At 31.8% G+C, this 22,828-nt stretch overlaps 3 protein-coding genes across 9 annotated transcripts; 2 read left to right on the forward strand and 1 right to left on the reverse strand.

The window, feature by feature from the left end:
- Positions 1-237: 237 nt before the first annotated feature.
- On the forward strand, positions 238-4,198 carry LOC109857877 (mitochondrial intermediate peptidase). 2 transcript variants are annotated; one of them, XM_020434642.1, is made up of 11 exons: positions 238-481; positions 657-819; positions 1,011-1,273; positions 1,500-1,686; positions 1,906-1,985; positions 2,117-2,305; positions 2,369-2,510; positions 2,675-3,013; positions 3,101-3,322; positions 3,441-3,671; positions 3,844-4,198. In XM_020434642.1, the coding sequence occupies exons 2-11, from the start codon at positions 682-684 to the stop codon at positions 4,132-4,134; spliced, it is 2,082 nt and encodes a 693-aa protein (XP_020290231.1). In that variant the 5' UTR covers positions 238-481; positions 657-681; the 3' UTR covers positions 4,135-4,198. The 2 variants fall into 2 exon arrangements, with proteins under 2 accessions (XP_020290231.1, XP_020290240.1); XM_020434651.1 differs by lacking the exon at positions 238-481 and having other exon boundaries at positions 728-819; positions 1,078-1,273.
- Positions 4,199-4,866: 668 nt separating this feature from the next.
- On the reverse strand, positions 4,867-10,597 carry LOC109857793 (cullin-4B). Its single transcript, XM_020434490.1, has 11 exons — positions 10,319-10,597; positions 9,105-9,468; positions 8,827-9,015; positions 8,555-8,701; positions 8,268-8,454; positions 7,990-8,182; positions 7,530-7,831; positions 7,213-7,443; positions 6,839-7,117; positions 6,562-6,714; positions 4,867-6,288 (listed from the first exon to the last, which is right to left on the reverse strand). The coding sequence occupies exons 1-11, from the start codon at positions 10,476-10,478 to the stop codon at positions 6,193-6,195; spliced, it is 2,301 nt and encodes a 766-aa protein (XP_020290079.1). The 5' UTR covers positions 10,479-10,597; the 3' UTR covers positions 4,867-6,192.
- A 2,032-nt stretch (positions 10,598-12,629) lies between these two features.
- Positions 12,630-20,369, forward strand: LOC109857328. 6 transcript variants are annotated; one of them, XM_020433515.1, is made up of 9 exons: positions 12,630-12,716; positions 13,943-14,230; positions 14,318-15,240; positions 15,396-16,119; positions 16,311-16,734; positions 17,032-17,174; positions 17,255-17,406; positions 17,614-18,000; positions 18,130-20,369. In XM_020433515.1, the coding sequence occupies exons 2-9, from the start codon at positions 14,165-14,167 to the stop codon at positions 20,024-20,026; spliced, it is 4,716 nt and encodes a 1,571-aa protein (XP_020289104.1). In that variant the 5' UTR covers positions 12,630-12,716; positions 13,943-14,164; the 3' UTR covers positions 20,027-20,369. The 6 variants fall into 6 exon arrangements, with proteins under 6 accessions (XP_020289104.1, XP_020289120.1, XP_020289112.1 ...); XM_020433531.1 differs by lacking the exon at positions 12,630-12,716 and adding an exon at positions 13,205-13,561; XM_020433523.1 differs by lacking the exon at positions 12,630-12,716 and adding an exon at positions 13,205-13,545.
- Positions 20,370-22,828: the final 2,459 nt, after the last annotated feature.

Consider the following 22,828-nt stretch of genomic DNA (forward strand, 5'->3'; position numbering starts at 1 on the left):
TTTAACAAGGAATAAAGATAGAATGATGCTTCGAAATATTTGTAGCATGACTTTGACCGCGTCCCACAAAAGTGGAGTAATAACTACGGAGTGACATCTATTGTACTTTTAAGAGTAGAATTATAGAGCCAACCACGTGAGCACTGCAAAGTTCATCTGCATATCACGTTGGTTGATTGATTAATTTTACCAACGTGATTGGTCAATTTCATGAAACCCGTGACCCGCGTCTGCATCTTATGTAGATAGGCTTTAAATATCACATGTGATTGGTCAGTTTTAACAAAACAATCAGCCGATTGATCGAAGAAATGACAGATAATCTTTGACAAATAGCGTGAAAGTGATCAATCGCATTGTTCGATCAATCGAAGTAACCAATCGCAATTGACGCTTATCGATTGAACAGGACCGAATTTGGAATTTGATCAAATGCGGTCATCGGAACGACCTGATCGGAGGTGGTTGACCTAAAGTAGTTGTGAGTATTTTGCAGTTGTGAAATAAGAACAGAAGATTGAGAGGATAGTATTGCAAATTGTCATTTGTTGCAAATTTGTTAAATACTGACTTAAAGTATATATATATATATATATACACACATTGAAGTAAATACATCCGTGGATGGTGCTCTCGAGTCATTTATCTTCTTTCAGAATACAAATTTTATATTTCTGAAAGATGTTGCGACTACTCGAAAGACAAATTTTTCGAAACATAAATAAGAGAAAATTAAATACGTGGTCACTTCTCGCCACGGCGTTTAATTCTACCGTTAACGAGGAAAATCACTTGGTAAACATATCGAAGAAAGAAACAGTAGGTTTATATATGCATTTATTATTGGTAATTTGTTACTAAAAGTAATCTATATTTAAGTAATTTTGTTGATTGACAATACTGACATTTGATAATTTAATAATTGACATACATAATATAGATTTTTAATACTGTATTCTTGCATTTTTTAAGTATTTCCACTATTGTTTATTACGTAATATTTTTTTAAGGGTTTATTCAGTATTCCTGAGTTAAAGAGTGAGAATGGTTTTGATATACTGAAAAGTCATGCTCTAGCACAGGTGGATATTCTCATCGAGGAAGCTACAAATAAGAACAGGAAGAGAAAAATGGTAGAAATATTTGATGAATTATCTAATACACTATGCAAAGTAGCTGACATGGCGGAATTTATAAGAATTGCACATCCCGATCAAGAATATGTTCGTGCTGCTGAAGATGCCTGCATAACTGTCAGCGGTGTAGTTGAGAAGTAAGTTTTCCCTTAAAATTGTATTATACATTTAATGGTAACACAAGCTCTTTTCTATCTTTTGTATATTACCTGTACAATATGTACACTTCTAATTTTAATTAATAATAATATAGTATAATAATGTCAATAGTATAATAATGTAGTGGTCTTTAAATTTCTATTAAAAAATAATTTATTTTATATCAACATATGTAATAATCAATGTAAATGTGATATTTTGCAGATTAAATACACATCGCGAGTTATATAATTCGTTAAAACAAGTAACAAATAATGGTGATATTCAAGCAACATCAGACATAGATGATCATGTGGCTAAGTTATTTTTATTTGATTTTGAGCAATGTGGTATACACTTGCCAGAGAAACAAAGGACAGAAGTGGTTAACTTAAATGATTATATTTTGCAAGTAAATATATATATTTTTACTTTGCCACATAGTATTCATATTAAAAAAGGTATAACTATTAAAAGAAGTAAAATTTAAATGTGTTATAATGCTACAATAATGTATAGTGAATATTCTTAGTTTTTACTCAAACATTGTAGAGCTTTATTTAAATGCATGTTCTCATATATAGAAGTGTTAAATATATTTACTCAATATATACTTTTCTTGGATTTATAGGTGGGTCAAAAATTCATGGCTGGTGCCGTGACTCCAAGAATGGTTAATGCCAATACACTACCTGACGTTGTCAGACAGTAGTAAGTGCATTAATTTGATAGATTATATATAGATCTTTTTTTTTTTAATTGAATTCGATTGTTCTATGCAAAACTTTTCGAAGGTATAAATTTTAGAAAGGCATCTCGTTGATATCGGATACATTTCGCAGTTTTATGACGGAGAACGGACAGATATTAGTGCAAGGATTTTATACAGATTCTTCCAACACTGCTGTCCGCGAAGCTGCATACAAATTATTTTTGTGCCCGGACAAGGAGCAGGAATATCTGTTAAATGAACTTTTGAGTTCTAGACATCAACTGGCAAAATCGTGCGGGTTTGCTTCGTACGCACACAGGTAAGTTCAAAATCTCATGAAATATAAAAATATACACATGTATTAAAAAACTGATTGTTGTAGAGCCGTGAAAGGAAGCACAGTTGAATCGCCAATTATAGTGAAGGAGTTTCTTAATATACTGAATGATAGTTTGCAACCTAAAACAGCACAAGACTTTCAAGAAATGCAGAAAATGAAAGACATTGAGTCGTCCATAAAACAAGTTTGTATATCTTTCAATATTACTGATGATAGTTTTTATATAATGATATATAATTTATAAAAATGTGTTGTGTGCGATTAAATGCATATGCTAAATGTGTGTATACAAATTTAACGGATTTAAAAATGTTTTTGTTCTTTCCTATTTTACAAATTATGAAACAGGGATTGATGCCATGGGATACTGCCTATTTCACAGCAAAAGCAAAGAGAACTTGGCTAAATACTTCTGTCAATGAATTTGCTCCGTATTTTTCGTTAGGCGCTTGCATGGAGGGTATAAATATTCTCACGCAATCTTTATATGGAGTTAGACTAGAATCCGTTCCAGTGTTATCTGGAGAAGTGTGGGCGACCAATATTCACAAACTAGCTGTGATAGATGAGGAGGAAGGCACTTTGGGATATATTTACTGTGATTTCTATGAAAGAGCAGGAAAACCGAATCAAGATTGCCATTTTACGATTCAAGGTGGAAAACAATTATCAGATAGCACATATCAGGTATATAAATATGTTAGAAAGCTAAATTTTTTATTTTAGTTATTGGAATTTTCATCCCATCGAGGTATCATTGCTATATGATTTTAGAATCCTATAGTTGTACTTATGCTATCGTTGCCACATCCACGTTGGTCAAATCCGTGTTTGCTGAGTCCATCATCGGTGGACAATTTGTTTCATGAAATGGGACACGCATTGCATTCTATGCTCGGTCGAACGAAATATCAGCATGTAACCGGTACTAGATGCAGCACAGACTTTGCGGAAGTGCCAAGTGTGCTAATGGAGTATTTTGCCAGTGACCCTAGGGTATAAAACTATTTCCGAAGAAATGCACATATTTTTAGCCTCATGTGTCTGAAATAACTATATAAATTTTTCTGTGATACTTAATTGTAATTTTTTTAATTTGTCAACGCAATCGTAGGTTGTATCAAAGTTTGCGAAACATTTTCAAACTCAAGAACCTATTCCGAAAAATTTATTGCACAAACTGTGCGCTTCGAAAAACATTTTCTACGCTTCCGAGTTGCAAAATCAAGTATTTTACAGTATGCTGGATCAGGTGTATCACAGTGGGAAATTAACGAAATCCACCACTGAGATCTTAGCGGATGTACAGAAAGAATATTACGGTCTTCCATATGTAAAAAATACGGTAATGTCTTTTTATTCATTTTTCTAGCATTTTCTGTATTTTAAAAAACAAGCGAGAGTTTTAATATGTTTAAGAATCTGTCATGTAAAGTATTGATATAAAACTGAAGTTCTATTTTTTTCGATTGATTACATAGATCAGTAAACAAGTGATTTTACTGTTATATGTACAGGCGTGGCAATTGAGATTTTCCCATTTAGTCGGATACGGTGCAAAATATTACTCTTACCTAATATCTCGTGCGATCGCCGCCTGGATTTGGCAAACCTATTTCCATGAGGACCCCTTTTGTCGATCGGCAGGCGAGCGTTATCGAAGAGAATGTTTAGCGCACGGGGGCGGAAAACCAGCGTCCAAGTTAGTATCAGATTTCTTAAACAAAGAAGCTAATGCCGCTACATTTGCAAAATCGTTAATTAATGAGGTCGATATGAAGAATTCGCATGTGCAAACAATAAAATGACGCAACTGTGTAAGGTTTTCGTGATATAAAAATGTTTTGTACAACTTTTTCAAAATAAAAATGTAAACAATCGTCTTATGTAAAACGTAATTAAAATTGAACTCCAGTGTGAAGTCCACATAAATTTTAATTAAGAAAGAATATATTTTTAGTGCATTTATTTTTAATTTAAAAATCTTAATTTTTATTCTCACTTTATATATGTATATGTGTACGCATACACACATACAGAAAAGATTTAGTTATTAGTATCTTGCTGGAAAATAATACAGAAGTAAGATCTCAAAATTTCTTCAACAGTTTTATGCATAAATAATCACAATCTCATACACTGCATGACAACAAGTGCTTGTGACACAATATCGTCATTATTTGTTCTCTTAATTGCTTGTATTTTTTTTTTTTTTTTTTATTACAGAATCCTTTACATTTTTTTTATGTACAAGGTTTGATAAATTTATGAATTATTTAAAAAAAAAAAGCTTTGTAGTGTCGTATATAGAATTGATTCAAACGCATCATACAGCAATTTGTAATATGATAGTAAGATATTAACTTATATATTCTCTCTTTTCACACTCTTGCCTTGAAGTTAATTTCTAAATCTGTACATGGCAACATAAAGCTATAATCCACTCCATACTCACACCACTTCCTTTAAGTTGAAAAAGCAGACTTTGAATAGTATCTCTTTTAATACATACTCATTGTGCATACTGCATTTATATTACATGATTTTTACGATTTTTTTTTTTTTTTTAAGAATTTGTATTAAACTTTCTTTGCATTAGAAGTGTTATTTGTAAATTTAGTTTGGGTAACACAGAATTTAACGAGCCAGCATTGAATGTTCATTTACTTTTGCGTAATTATACTAGATTAATTCTCGCGCGTATATCTCAATAACAAATGTTCTGCTTATCGGAATCTTATATTATCTCCGACTGATTCAAGAATATTAAAATAATTCTGTCTTGGTAATGAAGTCATGTTTCAATGTAATGTGAGCCACTTTTATTAAAAATTTATTTTATTAAAATTGTCCTTAAAATTTAGTGAAAAATATATTTGTTGAACATTATATATATTTTTAGTAAATTGTTCCTCACTTACAAATAAAGTAACGTATTATTACTGAGATATACTTAATACACGAATACTTATGTATTTTACCAAATATGTTTTCCTTTCAGAGGAGTCTATTATTTTTACTTTTTTTGGATGTCACACCTATTAAAATTACAAATCTGTATATGCTTCGTGTTTGCAAATGCATTGTGTTTTTATATTTTGTTCATAATTCTAGGGAAAACTCCCACAAAAGATTGTTTTTCATAGAGATATGTAAAGAAAAAAACTAAAACAATATTATAGCAGAAATAATTTGCAAATTTGAAAGATAAGTACCATTATTGTTCATAAATACGAAATGTCGAGTTTTTATTTTTTTTATAAATACTGCACTGTTCATTTTTTCCAATTAACTAATTTATATTGCAATTTGTTTTGCACTCTTATATCTTTTCTATTTTTATGGTAGTGTCACAATATGTATACTACATCTGCATTTTTTTATTACATCTTCTTAGCTTAAATATGCTGTGAAAAACTGCATTGCATAAAAAATTGTTACACTCTAGGACATTATATTAAGGATATTCCGCTTTATGGTCCTTTTTTTCTTTTTTTTTTGTTTTCAAAATTCAGAAACAACACATCACTGATCAAAGAGTAATTGCAATTATTCAGTATCCTCCTTATACATATGTACATATATGTGTGTATGTATGTGTGTATACATACACATATATATTAACTACGAAAATCAAAACGAGGAAGTTCACTGAGGCGAGTCTTTTTCTTTTCCCTTTTTTGTACGAAATGACCACACACGTCATAAGCGGCATGCCGACAGTCAGTTTAGTTTACATAGTCTCTCATTTCAAATACAACCTGTTCACATTCACAATAGACAAACACTGATGGCGATAATTTCAATTTACTAAAGGAATCAGCGTCAATCCGGTGATCGAATGTACCTTTGGCATTCATTTTAGGTTACGCAACGTAATTGTACTGATTTGCATTATCCTTATCTCGCTCCATGTAGTCTCTATCTATAAGAGACTCGATCCGTTTCTTTAAATCTGCAGGCTGAAAAATAAAATGTTCATTGAATATGAACACTAAACACGACACGCTGCATAGTAATGAGATTCTGATATTTAAATACGTACTCGTTAAAATTTTTTTTTAATACACACTTTCTTATCTTAACATAAACTACAAGTGTCAAAAGTCAGAATATTCTTTTCTCAATAGAAATACAGGCATTGTGTTTATATTCAAATTGAGAAAGTCAAATAGTCACAATGCTAAATCGATTATTACGCTGTTTTACATTTAAAAAAAATCGTGCACACATACCTTCACAGGAAACTTTAGTTGATTGTATAATTCACTGATAAGAAGATTGTGAGTTAGAGTTTTCCTCATTTTCATTATTCTGACTATAGCAGCGTCTATTTGATATTGTCTGTCTTGATATACTCTCTCTTCTGTTGCTTTTTGCTCTTCATTCTGAATAAAAACACAAAAAGACAGTATTAATTTGTAAGTTTCAATCCAACTCACACATAAAAACATTGCACACAAGACATGCGTGTCGCATAGAAAGATACAAAATCGATTGTGTATCAAATACCGTTTCTTTCATTTGGATTTGATTGATTTTAATTCTGAACAATTTATTTGTAAATTCTCCGTTGAATACGAATCTGTCATTATCGGCAACATCTCGACCACGCGGATTCTTTTGGAGAACACGAGCCTTCCCGCACGCTAGAGATTGAAGGGTTCTTCTCAGTTCGCCGTCCTCGATATTTGTCGCGGCCTTGATATCCTCCAACGACAGATTATCAGAATCGTTAAAGAGAATTAAAACCAAAGCTTGAAACAACGACACTTGCAGTTCTTTGTTACCCTATAGTCACATGAAAGATTGTCGTGTGTTATTATTGTCAGTTAAGAATTGTATAATTTTCAAATAGTACATTCTACGTCTTTTGCGTCTGATACCTGATTGAACCATGCTTTCAACACACAATGACCTAAAGTTGGTTGCCACTGCAATTTTCTACCGCTATGTTTCCCCAGATAAAACTTATTGAACACGTCTTGATACTGCACCATTTCCATCGGTAGAGTTACTTCCATCACAGGATACGTAGGCCAATATCCCATAGTAAGTATAGATACAGTTAAATCTAAATTACTAGCCACTAATTCGCTTTGCAAGTTGCCTGCGTACTACAAGAAGCATAAATATTTTAAAGTCTCTCTCTCTCTCTCCCTCTCTGTATAGAAAAAAACTGAGTATTGTTAAACTGTTTTACCTGTTTGAATGCAATGTTAATATCTTTGCTAAGTTCCATATCTTTGAACATTCCTTCCAGTTTACTAGTGAATCCGCCTCCGCATTCCTGTTTTAATTTCGACAACATTGATTTTTCGGCATCTACTGAAGCTGATTTCCCCACCAACAAACGTTTGGCCAAATCCTTCTTGTAAAAAGCTTCGAAAACATCCTTTCCGTGGATAAATCGAAACAACACCATAATTTTATCTAACAATCTTTCCAATTCCTCTTCCGTTGCTTCTTTATTTCCAGCGCGTAATTTACAATCAACGAATTTGGCTGAAATTATTATTTTTCTTCATTTGTTTTTATATGTGTGCTTGAGAATCAATATTTTTAACTTAACATCATATACACCTAAGACAATTTTCTAAATAACTATGTACAATATTGCACAATATTTAGTATGTGATTTAATAATATATCGCACATATTACCTATCAATTCTGCTGGTTTATTTGCTCTTTGATTAATGAAAGCTTCAAAAGCTTCTTTTAAGCTATTGGCAAACTTTTCGTTTCTATGAAAACATGTGTTAACTATATTATCCATTTTATCCTTAAAATCTAACAACTCCTGTACCATTGTTTTATCCTTTTCAGGATCTATCACTATTGTTTTGCCCTTTTTCTAGACATATAAAACACAGATCATATATAATTTTGCTTCACGTGGCATAAATTCATTTATATTATAAATAAAACAAAAAATGTACCTTAATATAACAATTGAAGTTTACACAAAGCTCTACAAGGCCATTCTTTATCCGACTGTATAAGTTGTAAAGCAATGATAGGTCACCAATTCTATTTTCATCCAACAATCCGCTTAAGCCTTTTTGTAAAATACTAGTAATATGTTCAGACAACAATTGTTTTTCTACAGTGTGTATGAGTGACCACCTAAAGATGTTAAAACAAATAAATACAAATTCATACAATTAGTGTCGTAAAAATGTTTTTTTTTCTTTTTTTACATATTTATGCAGTAAAAAAAACTTACTTGGTTGATGTATCCAGATAATGTAATAATCGTTCATTTTCCTCCTGTAAACGTTTATCCACGTGAGCCAAATACTCAGGAACATCATGTTCGCTCATCAATCGTTGACCCTCAGCAGCATACAATCTCTCTGTAGCTATTAGGAACCTAAACAAAAAGAGATATATTATAAATAAAAAGATATATTAAAAAGATATATTTTAGTAAAATATATTATAAACAAAAAAAATATAATAAATGTATTAAAAACATAGTTTTAAACTTAGATATACTTCGTTTCAAAGGCGTCTTGGTAGATTTGTAAATCTGACAACATTCTCAATAATGATTTGAGAAGAGTTCGATCTACAGTGTCGCCCTGCCGTTCCTTCTCTATAAGCATAAGAAGACCTTCAACTGTACGTGTTTGTACCAAATTATTTAGCACAATATGTAATCGGAAGAGATGCAGCCCCATATCCCTAGAAAAAGTTAAAATATAAAGAATTTATCGAGATTTTTAAAAATAATACTTTAAAATATATAATACTTTATATATACTATACACTACCATATCGATGAGATGCTTGGATTTTGCAAAACATACGTCCTGTCAAGATAAAGAAATATACTTCTGATCATTATCATTTGTCTGCAATGTGACAACCAACACTCATTCATTTTCTTCAGAAATATATGTCTGTCCATGGATTCTGCTAAAAACTGCTCTATATTGGCTTTCACATGAGATTCTGTTAGAATAGTCAAGTTTGTATAAAGTGTAGAGGCCATTTTATGGTTACACATATTCTCAACTGCCTGATAGAGCTCCTCTAGAGAATAGCGGATACTTTTGCTGGTTTGTATAGCAATTACAGCCTCCTGCAACTTTTCCCATGTTTGTTCCTGATAATTTTCTGGCAACTTGGGTTTATCTATGGAGAACAATGTTGTTAAATTGGAAAACAGAGTAACAAAAGGTTTTACATATTATACATAAACACAAGAGATTAGTTTAGTTATTTAAAAAAAAAAAAAAAACAAGTTATTTAAAAATTATAAAAGCCTCAACATGTGTACAATATACATATACATGTATTTTTTAAACAAGAGAAATAAAGTTATTAAAAATTTTGAACTTTACATACTTGATTTAGTTTAAATTTTTTACTTAAAAATATGTCACATAACTTTTCAAAAAAATAATAATCAAACAACAGATAATAAAAAACATATAATCCATTTACTTTTTATAAAAATGAAACTATTATATTCTATTTAGATAGTATAGTGAATAATATATACGCGTAAATGTGAGAAAAACAAAATGTCAAGTCAAACTGATCCATTTATAGATTTCAATACATTGTAACATCCCAGCAACAATGTATATCCTATAAATAGACACGTATCAGACATTAAAATATTTTTGATATGAATTACATCGAATAATATAAGATCAAAAGCTTGATAAACGACGCAAATAAGGAGAAGAATCTCACTTGCGTCCAATTACAACTAATTGAAGAATGTCTCTCTCTCTCGAATTATTCGCACACACATTAGGTTATGTTTCATTTTATTGTCTTATTATTATGCTAAATAAAGCAAAAACATCCATCAATTGCAAATCCATAAAATTGATTGTATCGAATGGGATTGGCAATCACGATCTTGAGAAACAAGATGATGAAAAGCAAGCCGAAATGACTTGAACGCTATTTTTACAGAAGACAAGCAGGTGACTTCGAGGTTAGATCAGATCGGTACATTTGCACCGCTTACTTTTGAAGTTCTTGATAACGAGCTTTTTAGCGGAGCCGGGTTTTGCGTTTGCCAAATTCGACGAGATCTTATTGACACCGTTCGGATTGCCAACTGTCAACGCCGAAAAGTTAGCTCGCTTCTGAGTGTCGGTCGCGGCGGCGGCCGCCGTGTCCGTCATGATGATATTGCTCCCGTTCACGTCGGTCTCGTTGGTTCCCAGTTCTACAACCGTGTCCAGCTTGATGCGCTTGACAGCGCTTTTGTAATCAGCGGCGGCGACGGCGGCGGCGGCAGCAGCAACAGCGGTGGTGGCGGTGGTAGTGGTGGCAGCAGCAGCAGCAGCAGCAGCAGCAGCGGCGGCGGCGGCGGCGGCAGCAGCAACAGCAGCAGCAGCAGCAGCCGTGCTCTTCAGCTGCCCTGTAGGTAAGATCTGGGTATCACCGGAACTAGACATTAGACATACGCGAGCATAACCCTCGGGGGGGGCGTCGGCTCCTTTTGACGCAACGCAAAGAAACACGCGATTTGTTTGTTACACTTAAAATGTAATTTGATCGCGCACAACGAGATTTTCAATCGCGCACTTGTCAATACGTGTGAATTGTGTATGTATAGCACAGCCGAAGAAAAATTTTATATTTTTATCACACGATGCCCGCTCAGGACGGAACTACTTGCACAGCTGTAATCGAATTATTGACGAGACCACCGCGAAACCGTCGCTTTCGAATGATCGAATTCGAAGTAAATAAATAGTTCGTCCGACTCCGCTTTGAATTTTTTGATCACTCAAGTCCCTAGGTTGACCGTATAGAAAGTTTCGTATACCGATAGGATTTCTGAACGTGACTCTGGAAGATTTCTTGCGCGAAAGAGTTTTTTGAACACACAACCAGAGAATAAAATCGCGTTTGCATGTGTCGGATGTGCATTCGTAATTTAATATCGGACTTAAATCGAAGTGCTTAAAGTTTTTTTTTGCATTTCTGGCTTAAAACTCACCCAGAAGTGCAACCAAAAAGATATGCGAAAGATAAACTCTAGAAGTAATCACAAGATGTTAAAAAAATACAATATATAGCGGAATTGGTGTGTCAAAAAATTCAATTCGAATTAAAAGAAGTACAACAAAAATTGAAGCCTTTCTGATCTAACAATTTTCCTCTTTTTTCATTTTTATTTTAACATTTTCACCAATATTCACTCAAATCTGTATATATATATATATATATGTATCAATATGCTCTAAACACACTAGTAAAATTTTATCTTTCCCAATCGCTACTTCCAGATATGTTACCTATAAAGTGTGGATTTGATCTTGGGAACAGCATAGGAGGGGGAACAGGTTATGTCATTAAATGAAGAAAAGCTCCTTTCTCGCGTTTTGACAAATACTGAGAATTACTGTAATAATTTAATGCAGTTTATTTTCAATACACGTCACACAAACCAAACTAAATGATTATCTCACGCACAAGATAACATCAATTCAAGTTAGCTGTTTTTTCATCATTTCAGAACTACTCAGGTTAGTCAAAAAACCTTCACGTGATAAAAAGTTTATTATTTTATACAATTTTATATAAGAGTATATATGTGTGTGTGTTTGATAAATATAAATTGATAATTAAATTGATCAAATTTATATTAGTTGTATAAAAGTTAGTGCCGCACATATATGAAAAAAAAAAAAACTTACTATTAGTTTTGTTTTTTTACCTTAGAATGCAATATTATTTGTTGTATACTTGACTATAATATAATATAGATAATATATAATAAAGATTTCCACAGTTATGTAATATTCCAATTAAGTTTGATATTTATATTATCTTTAGAAGTTGTGTGTTTATATATATTTTGTGTGTCATTGTATGAGTGAATCGTATAACACTATTACTTTTTGAAAATCTATTTTTACACAGAGTTAAAAATAAACAATTAAAAATAAACTTTTTAAGTAAACTTTACCAGGTAGCGAATAGTACTATTTTAACAAAACTATTTTAATTTTAGAAGATATATAGACTATATTTTTGTTATTTATTTAATTTTACAGTTTGTTATATACAAATATTAAAATATATTAAAATACATTTTATTGCATTCTTTTTATTGTAAAAATATTGTATGTATGTAAATATTTTAATACATGTATTATACATATTGTAAATTCTTATTATAATTTCACACACACACATTTCTTTAAAACATATTATCAAACAAAATAATAGATTTAAGTAATTAATTATAAGCCTTATTATTACAGAAAATGTCTTTCCCAAGTAAAGAAGTTCGTCAGAATTGTTGGAGTCACAGAGACAAATATTGGCAATGTTTAGATGAAGGCAAGTCTCAAGAAGAATGTAGAGAATTTAGAAAACAATATGAAAAATTTTGTCCGTCTCAATGGGTGAGTACTGTGTAGAATGATGTTTTTAATAATATTCCAAGAAAAGCAAAACCATGCGTTTAACATTGATGTTAATAAATAAAATTTTGTTTTTTTTATTGTCTAACACGTTTTATATACTACTGTTATGCAGGTGAAACATTTTGATCGTAAGCGAGATTACTTGAAGTTCAAAGAGCAAATAGAGAAGGGGGGGTATGTTGAAGAAGAGCCAAAGAAAACATGAGAGACACTAATATCTCGATTACACCATATATATTAATAGCAATTCATAATTGAATAATTAATTTACCTATTAAACATAATTTAATAAACATATTAAACATAAACATAATTTAATTTTATATATATTCACAACAAAGTTTCTTGTTTTGATCTTACATTCTCATTGTTGTCTCTTCACATCTGTTAGATCATAATAAACAAAATGCTTAAAAATAACAAAACAATATTTTTATATTCTAGGTTCTAGCTATTACAAAATTTATTTTTTTTTCCTATCTCTTTCCCTCTTTCAAAAGAAAAAGAAATAATAACAACAAAGATCGGAATTAATTTCGAATAACTGTGATAGTGTTGAGTACTCCCGTCATTCTTAAGGCGGTACTGGATACCGTAATTATTGGGATTTAAAAGAAAAAATAATGACTACTATTGACTTAGCTGCACATGCAAAGCATAAGACTATTTGAACCGATAAGCATAAAGCCATTAGTGATTACAGAACAGAATAAAACTATATTAAATGTGCGACACAAGTGACCGAATCGAAACGTGGTTAGAGAAACAAAAACAATCGTAAAAAGAGGTTATACCGGGCATTTCGAGAGTATGTTTTCTCAAATGTAACTTTCAAATCGTATACTCCAATAAACTCAAAAGACGTCAAAAATTTGTAATTGTGCGATCGATTGACAATGTAGACAACTCCAGTACTGTCTTAATCAGTAGTTTCAAGAAATGCTCTAAAACTGTTCATTTTCTCATGTTGTTTTTTATTCCTTTAAGGAATTTGAAATACAAATAAGCCAATCCAACAATTACTCTTTGATTACCTGCTTTTGTACTTAAACTAATAATTTCTTGAAAATAAAGATTTTTAAAAACAACTTTACACAGCTTTTTGCGAATTTTTTAAATTTAGAAGTTGATATAATTTTCTTTTTTTGGTTTTTTTCTCAATAATGCTTATAAGAGAAAATATAATTGTTCTCCATTAATTTTAGGCATTGTCTTGACGGCGAAATGCAAAGTTCCAAAGGATCTGAGTTATCGAAGCAATTTGAAGAGCCAAGCAGTTCTTGACTTACAAGTGACAGCCAAAGAGTTATATAAATAGAAACATTACTATATTCCTCCAATATATACCACAAGAGCCTCATGGAAAAAAACTAATTATTAATTATTGCTGTTATTTTTGTTTTGATAATAGACACTTGTTTAAAAATATGGATTTCTTTACTAAAGTGCTTGAGGAATTACAAACTTGTCAAAACGACGTACTAGTTGTTCGAGTTGGTATTCTAATATATAATACTAAATTGTTAATTGTGCTCTCTCTCTCTTTTTATTATTTGTAATAATTTATCTTCTCTTTTCAGAGATTAATAAGCACTCCGTGCAAGTGTTTATCCAATCCTGATGATAACGAAAGTGCGAAAAAATTGCATGAGATTCTGGCACACATTTTGAAGATTATCAGTAGCAATCCCGAATTGGGAAACGAACGTGTTCAGTTAGCGTGTCAAGCATTCTACGCTTTGCTCTCAACACAGTTTGATCCGCAATTTGTCACAGATGTGGTAATTTCTTTCCAAAACTTGGACTCAAATACTTCAAGCGTATATTTTTTAAAGAACTGGTACACCGTTGCCGATACTGAACTGTTCAAGCTACTGAACGCAAATGAATGTTTGAAAATGAAACAAAACGATACAAACCTCACAATGACTGACACTCTGTTTCAAATTACGTTTGATGTAATATATAGAAATTGTATAAAGTACACACGATACTCTTACTACGCGTATAAGGTGTTATATGTATGGGTGGAAAAGTTGAAGAAGACACCTGATATATTCTTTTGGAATAAAAACAATTGTATCTTAAAACGAAAGTTAGAAGCCGTCATATTCTCCAATTGGTCTAACGCGCTCAATGATATTTGTAAACAAAACGCGCACATTTTCAAAATGTATCTTGAGATAATGTTACAGAAGTATGACAGTATGGAATTAGAATCGGTGGGATCAGCTATTGTTAATGAATGTCTTCTTAACATATCGTGGCGAAACAAAATAAAGTACATCATCCTGACAGAACTTGTTCAAGTGTGGAGCTGTTCTAAAATAATAACAGAATCATTTTTGCTCTGCCTTTGTTCCACTTTAACGAGAAATTCTTTGCACAGTTGTGGCACGAAACTTTATATGGCAATTTTAAAGAATCACAGCCAAAAGGAGTGGACCAACTTATTCGGAGAAGCCATAAGAGTAGTTGTTGAACTTTGGGAGTCAGAAGCCCAGTAAGTTTATATATATATAATACTGTTATATATAGTATGTATATTATACATACATATATATATATATATATATATATATCTTATATATATATATATAATACTTATGCGATTGTAACCCACACTTTCTGTATAGAATTAAAAATTTTGTGTTACAGCAAAAATCGTAACGCTCTCCAATCGTTGGTCATGTTGTGGCTTGAACCTACCATCAAAAAGAACAAACACATCTTGTTGTTTCTATGGGATATATGCAAAAATACACAAGGATACTTCTTTCGTTCGCACGTGCTAAGAATGGCTGCTAAATATTACGTGAACATACTGTATGAGATGCACGAAATTGAGCGCTACGCAAAAGACAAAGATGAAATCGTACGATTAAATGCTTTCGTTGTACTGTGTTATCGCGTCGTCGATCTGTTTTATATTAACGAAGCGGATCCATTGATTTTAATAAAGCAATTTTTATGGTTTAATGCTAATACTGCATCCAATTTTGTGAGAAAAGAAATGATCAAATATTTTGAAATATGCTGTTCAAAAATCTTCAAACTGAGTAACTTTGAAAGCGATCATACGGAATCTGTTTGCAAGTTCATGGACTGGTTGCACGAATACTTTCTAGATTGTTTTGAAATTGGTTCGTGCTATCAACGCAAGATCCTCGCTTTGAACTTGTATCGTACTTTGCTTTCTTTCACGCATACAAATTCAGAGCAGAACTTGAAAATTACTGATAATTGGAAATTTACAGAGAAAAAATATTTGTTTGTATTGTTAAGACTTGTATTAGACTCTGCACTCGATATCAGACAACTAGCTACTACTCTTATTCTGCAATATTTTGAAAAAGATGTTCTGTCGCCTACGGAAAAGCGCGTAAGCATCTGCCATATTTTATGTGACTTATATTTAAACTTTGCTTTAAAAAAATCAACATAAAATTTATTAAGAAAAAAATTAAAAACTTATCTCTCTATAACATATTATAAAATAAATATTTAACTTATTATATATATATATATACAAAATTTTCCTTTTTTAAATAAATTATATTTCTGTAATTGTAGGTACTCTACATTTGCGGGCGGAAGCATTATAATTCTTTTAAATTCTATGAAATTGAAAGCGGAGCAGCCCTCATGAAAATAATGGCACATTGGCTGCCCTTGAATGAACCTGAAAACGTAAATGCAATAGATGTAGTATTCTCGGACGATGCACGTGAGATGCGGTCTTGTTATCAGAGTTACTCACATCTTTTATTAGACGAAACTACAAATCAATTAGCGGAAATGAAAAGCGATATCTTAAAGGCCGTTGTCCAAGAAAAACCATTTTATGGTCCGTTGTCTGCTTTACTGGCTATTGCTTTTCGAGCTGGTCCGGAGAGTTGGATTGTAACATCGGAGTTTACGGAAAAATTGCTAAATCTTTCGAGAGACGCTGTTGACTTTTTTTTATCCGCATTATCTACAAAAACATCGAATACAGGTACGTCAATATATATTTGTAAATAAAATATTAAATACGCAGAGAGAGAGAGAGAGAGAGAATACTCTGTGCAGCAGATACAAAATATTGATCAACAAAAATGATTTATTAATGATTTATTATTAAAAAAAATACCAGCGTCATTATAATTGAGAAAAGTAGTTGATTGATTAATAACATAATTAATATCACTCAATCAATACGAAATCGATTTTTTATAATAATGTTACTGACATAACAAAAAATTATTGTACGTGTGTTTATTGAAAATTAAATACTACTTGTTTTATTGTTTAGCTTATTCGTCCTCGTTTGCGGAAATGGGATTAGCAATCGATGAAAAGATCAAATCTAGTGAAGTGAATGATTCTGATTACAATGAGTTGCTATTATCACCGGCTCATCAGGTGCTTCTCTCGTGTATCTGGATGTCTTTAAAGGTGTGGAATATATGAATGTACTATAATATATTATTAACAGTTTTAATACAACTATTAAATACTATATAATTTTCACATAGGTACTATGTAAAACTGTTAGCGAAATCGGAATGGCAATGCTGTCGGACACACAAGTAAAGTGTTCTATAGATATCATCGCGACGGTACTTTTAAAGTGCCGGCATAAAGGTGTAATGGAATGTGCTGGAGTAGCGATTGCGGATTTATCAAGGTAACGATTCTAACAAGGCCTCTTTTCTTTATAAGTTGATGTAACAAACGTAATGTTATCGGGACGTATGTATTTAAAACAAAATAAAAAAAGAAACTTACAATAATACACAATAATTACTTAAATTAGCGCTTTTATTCACTTCCTATCATAAATGACGAATTATTAATTAATGACCAATAATTTTGTTAAATACAATTATTGTAGATGTTTATACAACAGAAAAGAATATTGTAAGTTACCGGAAGAATACTTGACGCATTTGCTAAAGGATGATGCGGGACAATCGTTGCACTTAACGCGACGCGGTGCCGGATTGTCGATCATGTTTCATAAATTAGTCGTCAGTGACAATCGCAGCAACCGACCTATGGTCCACCTTGCGATACAGATGTTATTGTGCTCATTGGAAAATTTCTCAATGGACGCCGTTAGAAATGTTGAAGACGGACAAGATTCACCGTGGGCGAAACGTCTGCATTTTTTACGCACATTGATAATCGACAAGGATATTCACGTGCACCTAGTTCCCTATATGGAGACCATTTGTCTAACGTGTTTCAAGTATATGGAGTCCGATGTTTGGACTGTAAGGTATGTTATCGTTGACTTAACTTTTTTATAAGTAACAATAGAGTTCGTTCATTTGGATATTTGTTTTGTTTTTTTTTTTTTTGTGATGTTTCTCTTCACCGGATACATGATGACTCGTTGACTTTTTAGGAACGCAAGTTTGCAGTTGTACGGTGCATTGGTGCCAAGACTGGTGGGTCAACATTCTGGAAGAGACGATGAAACGTTGAATTTCGGCACCGGTTACTCCGTTAATCACTTCGTTACTCATCACCCGATAGTGACGAGTCGCATGTGGACGCAATTGCGAGACGTTTCGAAACTACGAGGAACTTCGAACGCAACGTTACGAGCTTACTCGAGCGTCGTGCCTATACTTATACTGTTGTCTGAACTTTCAGTGGGTGGTAGCGATTTGATCGATTATCCCACAGAAATATTTACAACAAAAATCAAACCATTGTTATTCGTTTTCCTCGGTAATCCGATGATGTGCGTTAGACAATTGGCCGCTAAGGCTTACGCGGCTCTTACGCCCTTCAAAAAAATTATATCGGAGATGGACATGCTCAAAATCGAGATTCTTTCAAACTCTAATATCAATTTGCTACACGGATTCTTATTAACTCGAAAATACTTAAGAGAAAAATATTGCGAATTGATTGATTTACATTCCGATGATTGCGATAAATTCGATCCAATTGAACTGATTGACTCACACAATTCCGATAATTATAACAAAAACATAAAGAACAAACTTAAATTCGCTTCCTGTGAGAAGAGTTTGTTCAGAGACAATCGATATGCGCGCATAATAAAAGTTTGGAATGAGATATGTAACGATCAAAGGAGCGTATCACCGTGTTATATGTTAGAGATCTTGTTTCTTCAAGAAACAGAATTTGTACCAAGTCATTATGAATCAATGTATCATCTGTACATGCCGTTAATCAAAGTCGTAACACCGTCACAAAAAATACAGCCAGGACTTTTTCAATTTATTGGATACTGGGCACGAATGTACGCGTACAGCGTGAAACATAAATTTAGATCCGAAGATGTGATACAGTTTGGGAACAATGATTCCTGGTCAGAAGTAGTACATCATTTTTTACATTCGAGTTGCATCGAGGAGAGCGTTGAGTTCCTAAGAACTTTATCGTATTGTCCCAATATACTCGGTATTATTCTCAATTATTTGACATCGATAAAGAATAATTGTCATCAATTACTCCTCGACGAAATAATAACGTTTACGTTGAACACGGTAAAACGTACTAGTTTGAAGTCTATCAGATTTGAATTTGATAAGATAATAGAAAGGTTCAACGAGAGTAACGCGATTGCGAGTTCATACACGATTCGTGTGAGAAATTCTCTAATCTTAGCATTTTCTAAATCCGAAATATTCATAAGTGAGGTACTGTCACATGTTTTTTGTATATGTACAGATGCAAAGCAGTCCACAAGATGGATCGCAACGGAATATCTCGAACTAGCTTTGCAACGTTTCGCTCAGTTGAACAGTTACAACAAATTAACGATTATGCGATGTTGTTTGATTATGTTGAAAGACGAAGTAGACGAGATACGCGATGTCGTGTCTACGTTGTTGCAAAAGTACGCCGGCAACAACGATCAATTGCAACACGTTGAGATTGTGTATCAGCAACTTTTGTTAGACACCGTTCGCCTTCAATTCGACATCGCGACCGTCGACGATATCGTGAACTTCACGAGATATTTTACACACGCCGTCAGAGACGTCGACTCTAACTCGATAATCGAAAATCCGTTCATTCACGATGACAGTACGCTTCTTAGAGAAGAATCAAAATTCTTGAACATGTGTTTTCTTTATAATCCATCCAGTTGCGATTATAGAATTCGCGAAAATAATTTGAATCCTGTACACGCGATACAAATGAGATATTTCAGAATTCTTCAGGAAAAAGCTGGCTTAGACTACGACGATCTGCAAGGAATTTTGTCGTTAAGAGATATGGATTATCTGTCACGAAAACGAGACGTGCTACAATGGAAGTAGCATGATTGTTATCATTCATTCATTTGCGTTAAAATTTTAATGTACAAATTAATATAGTTCGTAATATATCAAGTTTTTACAGATACCTAATAAATGTGTTTATTACTGTGTAAAAATAAAATTTTTCTTCTAAACTGCAAAGAAAATGTGGAAAATCGTGTTGCTTGTGTTTTGTTTGTTTAAATTTTAAAATACACGAGTATAAGATTTATATGTGTATTCTATCATAAGTCAGCATATAAATACGCTGTATTTTATACGTAGTTAATAAGCAGTACATGTGAGTTGTGTATATATATATACAGGGTGTCCGACAATATATATATATATATATATATATCATTGAGAGAATATAAAAAATAAAAAAGAATATAATTTTTCACAAAATTCGTAAAACATATTTAATTAATTTTGCGTAATTACATGTGTACACACCACTTACAGCAGCCAAATATGCAATATACACATTTACAGGAATGTGCATAAACACAGGCTTTATCGGTATTTACATTATATTCTATAAATCTTTTCTCCCACCTCTGTGATAAATCTTCATCGCTGTGCCGCTATTTACATTATATGTAGATGCTTTTTTTTTTAATCTCAATTTTTTCGAAAATTTTAGATTTTTTTAAAAACGCATTGTGACGGCTTTTACATTTTGCTACATTAATGATATTACGATACTTTGAACGATGATTATACAAATATATTACAATTACATGCAGACAACACTTATTTCATAAAATTCTCATTCCTTGTGTTTCCCTTACAATCAAAGAATTTTATATCTAGGAAAACCTTCTGCGTATACAAAACACACACATAAACACTCACACATTCTCATGTAGCTATTCAAACTTTTTAGTGTAGTGTAATATCGTTCTCTGTTGTTATATTGATACGCTCGAACGGTTTCCCTTTCACATTCTCGAAAGGAGATTATTATGCACAGATATAATTAAAATCTTAGTTTTTTAAAATAATTATGTTGATTCTAATGTGAAAATAAATAAAACGCTGTGCATGTGTGATTACGCGATTGATATTCTATAAAATATTCGCACAAAAATGTATATCGATAAAACTAAGTTCGGGAAAAATAGATCTGTGATAGAAGCACAACGTTCAAATTTCATACATAGAAATCACGCAATTCTCCACGTACGTGATAATGCGCACCCTCGTATACTAAAAATAAATAATTTATCTAACTATAAAATTCTTTCTAATGCAACAGTGCGTCTTTTGTGTGTTGCTGTAACACTTGACGATCTGACCAGATCTATCACGTTTGATATGTCCACTATACGTAAATGTGGCTTTTTTCTACCTGTATACGTATTATTTTTTGAATAAATATATATTATACGTTAGAAGAAACGCGATATAAAAACGCGTTTGGAAAGTACAATTTTGCTTGTGTAAATTTTAATTAAACAGTCATTCATGACTGATCGATGCAAGGCATGCAGAAAATTACACATGCAACACATTTATCTATGAAATATTTTCATACTTGCGCACATGTATATTTTCATATTGACACGTTAACATTTACCAATACAATTTGAATAATATGCTGCAACTTTAAGCAGCTATATATCAAAATTAAATCTAGATTAAGCAAAACTATCGTACTTCCCGTCAATTCACGAACAAATGCAGTAAGAAGCGTGACTCTGTATATGTATGTACCTATTCTTATATATGTTTAAAGTTTCTATCTACTATTATCATTAAATTTACAAATTACATACAATATATGTATAATCTACTGTTAATTGTTAATTAATATATGTTTTCATCGTAAAAAATATGTCTATAGTAAGAATGGTGACGGATTTTTACTCGTTTTACATGCAACTACAATAGAGAAAAAGTAGCAGTGTAAAAATTCGTCAAAATATTAGAAATAATGTTTTTAGATTTAAAAAGTCAAATAATATTTAACTATTTGTATAAAATATATATCTTTTTATCCTTAATATATTGTAATGTTGTACACATATAAGTATAATTACTTTTACATTTCTTATTCGTTCTATAATGTTTACACTGTGTGCTGAATCGATTTGTCTATATAAATTAACAAACAAATTTGCGATAGAAGTAAGCTCAGATTAAAAAATACGAGGGAACACATTATCGTTTCATCAAACATGTGTACATATGAATCTCTTTCGAGTTAGAAAATGATCTTCTATCACTATCATATCCCTTATATACACATAGGCATTAGGTAGTAATAGTACAAACGTCACGTATTTTATAATAAAATGACAATCGTGATTATCAGCACTATGATTTGCGTTATAAAAACAGTATTTTTTTTTTCTGCCTGAGATGCAATATCTCTTTGCAATAACATCTCATATTATTATATTTACTTATACGATTTCAATAAATTACGACGGTAGTATTTGTATGAGTTTTTTTTGCTTGGTATTTTATAATATTAAAGGTCACAACACATGTTACCAAATACAAGACTGTATTTTTGTCGTCTATTGCTTAATATAGGGAAAGATTGTCGATATTGAGATGTTATTATACATAATAAACTTTTAAGAAATGTAAAAGAACGTGCAAATTGCATACCAAATTTGTAATTTTACTCGTATTACATTTTTAAAAGTATTTTTCATTGACTTTTTTAAATTGTGTACAGAAATTGACCATAAAAAAAAAAAAAACATATTAAGCGTGAAAATCGTTGTTTTTGTATAATTGTTACTACGAGCAACTTTGAAATATTTAAAAAGATTGCGAATAAATTTTATCATAAAGAAAATTGAAAAA

This window comes from Pseudomyrmex gracilis, unplaced genomic scaffold (genome assembly GCF_002006095.1).
Source record: "Pseudomyrmex gracilis isolate BER0280 unplaced genomic scaffold, ASM200609v1 scaffold_5, whole genome shotgun sequence".
Taxonomy (NCBI): Eukaryota; Metazoa; Arthropoda; class Insecta; order Hymenoptera; family Formicidae; genus Pseudomyrmex; species Pseudomyrmex gracilis.